General features: G+C 43.4%; 1 protein-coding gene across 3 annotated transcripts in view; it reads left to right on the top strand.

Moving 5' to 3' along the window:
• The first annotated feature begins 490 nt into the window (after nucleotides 1-490).
• ECI2 (enoyl-CoA delta isomerase 2) overlaps nucleotides 491-8,686 on the top strand; it is a 33,350-nt gene continuing 25,154 nt past the window's right edge. Inside the window, exon 1 of one of the 3 annotated variants that reach the window (XM_076330475.1) lies at nucleotides 491-616. In XM_076330475.1, the coding sequence (XP_076186590.1) occupies nucleotides 555-616 (62 nt within the window). In that variant the 5' untranslated portion in view covers nucleotides 491-554. The remainder of the gene's footprint in view (nucleotides 617-8,686) is intronic. The other 2 variants (XM_076330476.1, XM_076330474.1) reach the window with 2 other exon arrangements.

The following is an 8,686-nucleotide window of genomic DNA, read 5'->3' as shown; positions in this document are numbered from 1 at the left end:
GGGCTAAGTAAGGATATAGATCAACAATAGCATTTACTACACCACCTTCGGGAAGGTGCTTTCAAAGCCTTCTACAAATGTGAATTAATTTCACCTCACAGCCCTGTGTAGCAGAGAAGGAAATTGCCAGTGAGAGGCTAAAAAGCAAATAAATACCTATTTTAAGTAGGTCGGCTAGAGGTGCAAACCAGCAAAGGTTGTGTCTGAAGTTGAAAAATGCTAGGCTTTTGGATCTGTAATCGTTAGTAACATTCAAGGTGTATCAAGTTCAAAGAAGAACGCCCCTACTTGAAATCCAAGGCTATGTCAGAAAAAGTCAGCTACGTGTGATTTGACCAGGGTCTCACATCACGACCTCGGCAGTATGAGGGGAAAAAAAAGCGCCACCCCAATTGCCAGCCTGCCGCAGCCCGGCCTCCCCACGGCGCTGGAGGCGGTGCCCTCCCCGCGGAGGGAGTGGGCGGCTGCCGTCTCCTCAGCCGAGGGCCTGACGGCTCCGGCGGGGCGGAGTTTGCCGTCTCTTCCTTTTCCTCCCGCCCATATTTCCTCCAGTCATGGCGACCACAGCCTTGACCTTCGTCCGGAGGTTGTGCTGGCGGCCGCTCTGCGAGATAAGGTGAGCCCCGGTCGTCCGCGCACCGTCGCTGTGGTCGGGGGCTCTGGCGCCGTCCTGCCCCGGGGAGGGTCCGCTCCGCGAGCCGCTGTTTCCCCGCCGCGCTCCCGGGATGAGTGGCCGGCAGCGGGCCCTGGGCGGCCTTCCCCCTCCCGCCAACCTGTTCCTCCGGGGCTGCCCGGCGGGGCCCCCTCACAGGGGTCGGGGGAGCAGGGGGCAGGCAGCGGCGGGGCCGGGGGTGTAAGTGCCGTGGGGCGGCGGGAGGACCGGCCGTTGCCTCAGGCCTGGGCAGTCCCATCTCCCTCCTGCCGGGGCCCGGCGTGGAAACCAGGTGTCCTCCTGCCTGTGCCGCTTGATGAACTGGGTTAGCTTTCTCTGTATAGCCCGTATGTACGTGGTTAATGCGCAGGAGGAGACGTTGCTTTCATCCTAAGACGAGGGAGATCGCTTTCTGCTTAGGAGAGGGACCCTTCCAGCCATATCGCCTGCCCTTTGAGTGATTGAACACACTGTGGGTGTGGGAAACCTGCATTTGATGCCTTCCTCGAACAGGGCCTACACCCTTATGTTTCTGTCTCCTGAGGCAAATGTTTAACCACCAAAGAAATTGTTGGTTAGGCTGGGGGTAAGGCACCTGAAACTGTACTGAAATACAGAGAAGAATGTGTGATTCCATGTTTTCTTATGTTTTTTTTTCCCTTGTCAGTCCCACAGAAACAAGCTTAATTGTGTGTCTGATTAATTAAGGCTTCTTGCTAAGAGTACTCTGGCTTTCTGAATAGCGGTGTAGTATCTCCTGTGGTGTGCCTTTATTATGTATTGCTTTTAAGCTGTTTCCAAATCAAGTGTCACATGCAGTATTGTACACTGTGGCAGCTGTGCACCTTCAGCATTAGTTGGGCTGTGGGAAGGGGAAGGGAAGGCTTGACTTGCAAGTAGACTTAAAATTGCAGGATTGATGTTTTGTTTTTATTGAAAATGGTTAAATTGGAAATTCCACTGTAAAATTGCTTGTGTATGAGTAAGAATCACAAAAGTTGTCAATTCGTAGAACTTTCTCTTCCTACCAAAAATAGCTTAATAAATACACAGTTAAGGAAAAGTAAGTATTTGTTGTGTTAAGTATACTTAGTAAGCAAGTTCCTAAGTAGAATAGTGAAGCAGGCATCATCATACCAATAGGTTAAAGACCTGTGATACTCTGATTGTTAACAACATGCAAATTCAACTGTTATAATGCACACTTTCATAAATGAAATGCTTTTACTCAAGTATCCAAGTATACCCATTAGGCACGAGTGCATCTTGACCAGAAAACTGTAGTCACTTATGCATTAAATTGTAATATTTTTCTCCCAAAGCTTTGTGAGAAATTATTTGAAGTGTGTACATGAACATCTTAAGATACAGGGAGAAACAAAGAGAATGCGAATTGTGTGATCAGCATGACTTCTGCCCTCACTTCAAATAAATAACTCTTTAGGCAAGTTTTCTACAGATAAATAATATTAATTTAATATAGCTAAGTTGTTACAATGAGAGGGAGGGAAAGCAGTTCTAAATTGGAAAACACGTAGAAGACTGGCCTGCTGGACATCATTAGGCTAGTGGAATCAGATGTATTTGAAACAGCAAGATTCTGTATGAAATAAGGTCATAAATCAATATTAATAATGGGTTAATGTTTTTAGTATATAATCAGATATAATACAGGAAAATGGTGCAATTTTTCCAATGGTGGAATACCAGACAGGTGGGCTTTATTTTCTGGATCAGCAGTTTGCTAGCAGAATTATTTCAAAGACACTGGCAGCCTTGCTGCGCCAATGAATTTAGGAAACTTTTTTTGCAGTCTAAACTCAAAAAAAAGAAGCATATCCCTGGAGCACTGGGAGAGAAACACTCCTACAAATATAAGGACAAAATGCAAGATTTCCTCTTACTTTGTGGTTTGGGTTTTTTTTTCTTCCCAAAGCAGGATATTCCTAATCCTTTCAGACATGGAGTTGTGAGTTCCATGGGTTCTTTTACCACGTGCCCACTTCTTGCCTTGCCCTGTTGCAATATGTAATTTTTCCAAGTTTGAATTTGCCTGAGGAGGGGGAACGCTGACACAAATGCACATTCAGAAGAGTTTTACTGGGGCTGTAGCCATTCGACAGTCTTTGCATACAGCTGTTTGAGATCGGAGGCCCCACAACTCCACTGCTATGAGGCAGGCTGTATCTGCGTTTACAGATGGTCAGACCACTGGGAGCAGAACACTTGCTGCTGGGAAACCTGCAGCCACGCTATCCTTGTTTTGGGGGTTTCCTTCAGGCTGGTTGTAGTGTGATCCCAGCACTGAATGCCTATCAGCAGCTGGAGGACATCTCCCGATCTTATGTACTCTAGAAGGGATCTAACTCATATGTGCCAAGACAGCTCTGTGGCCCAAACCAGGGGAATGGAGTGGGCATCAACTTAGAGACTTGCTCCAAGAGCACTCTCCTGGTCCAAACTAAGACAGTAGCATAGTCACCCCCTAACTTCCTAGTTGGTACAGTTATCTCAGCAACTTTAAAGGAGGTCAGATCTTATCAAAGACCAATCTTTCCATGAGGTACTCTTATTTCTCAGCAGCTCCAAAGAGCCTTTTTCAGAGGAGTGCTATTAAATGCTGGTCTTTAAATAAAGTGGATTGAAAAATGGTTAATTTTCTCTTAAGCTGTTGGCTTGTGCTTGCTTATGGGGCCTTGTTGGTCTTTGCCCATGCCTGGAATACTTGTTGCTTGCAGTAAATCTGTCTTTACTACAGTATCTGCTCTTCAGCTTGGGAGGCAGCAGTCTTAAGGGTTCGAGTTCACTTCCATCCTGGCTCTTGAGCAGTGTCCCAAATCTCTTCTTGGCTTCCCTGCATCATCTCATGACAAGACATCTGCATGTTTAAAGCCCACCCACACGGCAGGAGCTCAGGTGCTATTAAGTCCCAGCACAATATGCAACCGTCCTTACTCGGTCTCTGCAGCCCTTTTCTGTTTCTGTCTGGGAATTAGTTGAACCTGCTCCCTGAATTGCTTATTCTTTATGTGGTAGCGCAGTTGCATTCTTTGGCCATTATATCAAGGGCCCTTTGATACATTTGCAACAAAGCAGGACATTATAACCCTTGCATCTCCTCCTTCTCCTGTCTCTGCAGACCTTATAGCTCTTTTCTGCCTTCCTTCCCACTAAGGCAGTCAGATGTAAGGTCCTGGGAAGAGGCCCAGGAGGTTTGTCTTTGCCCTGGAACTGTGTGTGTTCTGAGGAAACTCCTCTGTTGAGGGTGGAGGAAGATCTGATCTCTTGCAGCTGAGAGATTATTTCTGCCTTCATCAAATGGCTGTGTTCTGGGGCCTCTCTCAGTGAGAAGAGGCTCAGTATTCCAGGTCATTCCCTGAAAATACTTCTTTATTGCTGTTAATGGCCTATCAACTGCATCATGGGTTTTTGTTTGCTTGTTTTTAATATGTGAGGAGGATGGAAACACAGTCTTCCACTGCTACAGATATGCAATAAAGTTTCCTGTATTTGGAGATAATTGCAGATGTTAGCATACCCAGAGCGCATGTAAGCCTTGCCTTGTGGAAAACCTCTTTGAGGCTACTATCATCCTGGAGATGACCAGTAAGTTTGGTGGTATCCCTTCTTCTGTCCTGTTTCTTTTTTCCAGGTTTGGCCACGAGGAGCTAATCCGCCTTAGAGGGAGTCTGCCTCATATCCCTGTAGTGGAAAATGTCTAGTCCTTTCTGTCAATACTATTCAGATAGCTGCAGTTGGACATGGACATACAAATTTTAGTAGCTTTGTTCTGATATTCTCATGCCGGCTGAGCAAAAAGGACACTATTGCCTCTTTACTTCTCACCCACTTTCCTGCTGCCAGGCCCTATTTCTGTATTGCAGTAGCTACTTTCCTTTGCTTTCCTACTGTCCGCTGTCCCCCCCAATCCAATGCCCTTTTACAAGGAGGATGACTGGATTTTTGTAGTGTTGCTCTCAAGTAATATATCAGACTATAGTCTTAAAAACCCTGTTTGCTAACACTCCTGGGTCTTCTGTGGGTCTGTACTAAAACTTCTGGTGCTGGCAGTAGAAGTTGCTTTTACATCTGGGCAAAAGTTTCAGGCATTAGGTCTTGCCTGAGTTGGATACGGTTTCCCTCCTGATCTCAGTGTGGCATAGGCAGCAGGTGTCCTGCAGCCTCCTGACTGTCTGCTCACCAACTTCCCCACCCGCTAGCAGTTGGATGGGAATGCATCCTGGCATGTTGACATAGGAAATGTGTCCATGTACAGGGTTGTGTTTTATCCACAGCACAAAACGCATACCCTGATCCTACACCAGGGAGGCCCTGTGGAGTATGCTTTTTACTCCCTGTTGCTGTCTTACGTGGGCTCTTGCGTTTTGGTTTCCGAGTCTCTTCAGTCATGCCTCTCAGTGCTGTGTCTCAGGCTGTACTAGCTTGCCTTGCTCAGCTGTTTGCTATTCCCTGCCAGTCAGCCAACATTTTTTTTCTGTGACAGATTTCTGTTTATCAGCTCTCCTTGGCTTACACTGGATTCTGTAGGTCTTGGGTGCTCTGCTCTGCTCCTCCTGCTCAAGATAACTGTGCTTATCTTTTCAAACTTCCCTTCGATAGGTCAGGCCTCTAGTTCTAGTTGATGCTTGTGAGCCAAGTTGTCTTGCCCAACCTTGGACTAACTGTGGACCACAGATCCTTGCCTGACCACCAGAAAAGAAAGCAGAGCACATAGCTGCCTTGATTTTTAAACCTCCCTTCCCCCCCCCCCCCCCCCCCCCCCCCCAGCTTATTCTTTTCTGTCTTGGTGCAGGTCAATAAAAAGCTTAGAGCTCATCATGTTTCCCTTACCTTTTAAGTCATAATAATTTTCTCTTTAATAAAAAAAAAAAAATCACCTTCTTTCCTTTCTTGAAACCTTGCCCAATTTGACTTTTGCAGTAACTTTTTGCAAAATACTGGTAAAATCAGCTTCCACTAACATTGTGACTGTGAGGTAACTTTCAGAGTCTTTCAGAAAGGGTCTTTATACCACCGATGAATCTTGACTTTCTCTTTTTCTTTAAGGGTTGGGATTGTGAAACATAGCCATTAGAGTAAACTCATCCACTGTCTTTTGAATACTGAGCCTAACTAGTCAATGGAAAATGAACAATTAAATCTCTTAATGGGAGGCTTTTTCTGCAAATACTAATGTTAATTGCATGAGTTACTACATCTTGTTTGCACATGCTGGTTTACCAATACGGTAACCAAAACCAAAAGGTAGTGGTGAAATGATTGAACAGTTGTCCAGAAAAGCATCTTAATAAACTTATGTCCTTATTTAAGCATCCTCTTAAACTGTTCTGAACAGAAATACACGCAGCAGTTAAAAATCAACAAAACGAAATCCGGAGCAGCAAGCTCACTAACTGTATGTAATTAAGCCGGATTTGACAGTTCGCAGCTAATATCAAGCCAAGGTGTCTGGAAGTCTTGAAGATGGATTGGCTTAGAACACAGCTTTCTGTTGTAGTTAATTTGCTTTGAAGCAGCTGTTCATTGAAGTCAGTGTGACCTTGTCAGCTTTGTCTGCTTAAGTCAGTGATCACTAAGTGGTTCTGTAGCAGCTTTGCTGCTGAGTTCAAAAGAATCTGATAATATGAATGCAGATAAGGTAGTGGTTAACTACACTTTTTGTCGTTGAATTTTTCTAGGCTTGAACATCCATTCTCTCCAAAGTGGGCTCTCAAGTAGCTCCCACTTGAAGTGAGGAACCACGGTTTCTTTCTGCCCTCGCTTTTTAAGATTTCTCTCCCCATCAGAAGCTAGTTCTGAGTTTCTCGAGGAGAACATAAATACTTTTTCAAATGTTTGGGTTTTTTTAATTTAATATGGTGTTAGGAATTAATTTTGAACTTTTGCTAGGGTAGAAAATACTGTCTTTGAATAGTACCATTCTAAGAAGCTACTTATTTCTCTCTTCCCTTGTACTTCTCCCCCTGTGCAAACTATGTTCCGTCTGCAACTGCGATCTAGTGAAGAGAGCAAGCAAGCTATACTTCATTCTTGCACAGCAGTCCTCATTAGGATGGAAATCGGTTTATTTATTTCTAGCAAAATTTTTGGAACGTTGCACGTATGAAGAAATGAAAAACACTTGAATGTCAGGCATTCAGAATTCATAGTGCAAAACATGACATTCTACCTGGGCTTGATAAGCAGACTTAATTCACTGTAATGAAACTTGTTTACAAGTAACCTCCACTTATAGTAACACCAAAGTAGACCCCAGAGGTTTCACTGGTAGTTATCTTTGTTAGAGTGAGCACATACAGAAGATTGAACCAGTTATGTCAGTCTCTTCTTTTTCCACTTTACTGTTGTATTTAGCATAAGAATATTTGTGATTTTTTCCTATTTCCTGACTGTTCTGTTTTAAAAGAATAATTTAAATGTTGATCAATGTAAAATAATCTGCCTAAAACTATTATATATTGATATTCAGTTCAGATTGGATGTTTTTCATTATGCTGATGTAGTAAATGATTGAGCCTTTCTATTGTGATGAGCCCACTGATTACAGCGAGTATTTTTCAGGTTCCCTTGAAGTTCATTATAATAAAATTTAGACTGTAATCAGTAAACTACAGCAAAAACTGTGAGCTAAGATTTTAAAGGTCTTGTTAAACCATCCTTTATTTCACAGAGAAACAGAAACCATTGCCAAGTAATTCAGTACTGGATGCTCCACCAGAAAAGAGGAAGCAAAAGCTCTCTTGGAATGGGTTCTGGTTAAGGCTTCTTTCTTCCATCAAAACTCAGGTTTTAAGTCACTGAATAAGTGGTGCTATTTGTTTGGCTTTAGAGGGGTCTGGCCCAGTGATTAACACATAGCAACTTGATAATTTGCCAACATCCTGGTTTTTAAATTATCCTGGCAGTAGTCTTTTATCACTGAAAGCAATGATATTAAAGAAGAAAATCACTCTTACAATTGTCAGAATAGTATTTTATCAGCTAGCGCTTTTAATGCAGGTTAGCCAGCCATGGAAAGGAGACCATAAGCATTATTGGTGAGCTAATAACGTCATTATTTTGTTCATAAGCTACTGACTTTTCATGTTCACCTGAATACCTACAGAAAGGATAACAGCACTAGATAGCAGTAAATTCAGTAGGTAGACAGATTTTGTTTGTGCTGAAATCCAGAGAGAACTTGTGTAATGTTTTGTTATGTTGTTGTTTTGCTGTGTGTATGAAAGCTACCTTTTTTCTGACAATGTGGAGTACTCCAAGTGGAAACTTCTGTGAATGAAGTCTATTTTAATTGAAGATTAAATGGAAATAATCACTGTGGTTTAGAAACAAGTAAACACAACTTTGCCCTCAGTGCTATCTGACCACATAGTTCATAGTAGCTTTTTGACTGTGGCAGTGCAAAGCCATGTTTAAAAACAAACTAAAAAACCCCTGCCCCAAAACCAAAAACTTCTTCCTATCTGAATATCGTAGAGTTCTTTTTAGCCTGCTCACAAAAGTGTTGTCTTCTGTTGGCATCTGACTCCCCAGAGGGAAAGGTTTTTTCCTCTTCTTCTTCCCCTTCCCTCCACCTTTTTTTATTTTTTTTTTTTATTTGTCTCCCCCCCCTCCCCCCCCCCGCTCTGTCAAAAATAAGGTTAGGTTGGAGAAGGAAGCCACAGAAGAGTTGTCCCTTGTAGGTCCTGATGTAATTCTTGGTATTTCACATATTTTGACTGTAGCTAGGGTAGCTTGCAGATGAACCTCTTTCCTTGTGGCAGAGGGCATGTGCACCTGCCCTTCATCCCAGCCTGGTCTGTGGTTGTCTGAGCAATGGCAGAGGGGGGGAACTTTGCTTTGAGCAAGTGTTATGATTTCAAGGAGTTCATAGTGTACTTTGCTCTGTGAAAGATCTTCACTAATTTAGGCAGTCAGTAGTTTGGGGGCTTTTTTTTTTTCTGTCATGATCCTGCAGATTGATCTTTGATTGGACTTCCTGGCTACAAAGACTGGATGTGTACATTCATCTCA

Source organism: Aptenodytes patagonicus, chromosome 2 (assembly GCF_965638725.1).
Source record: "Aptenodytes patagonicus chromosome 2, bAptPat1.pri.cur, whole genome shotgun sequence".
Classification (NCBI taxonomy): domain Eukaryota; kingdom Metazoa; phylum Chordata; class Aves; order Sphenisciformes; family Spheniscidae; genus Aptenodytes; species Aptenodytes patagonicus.
This window is presented reverse-complemented; position numbering and strand designations above follow the sequence as displayed.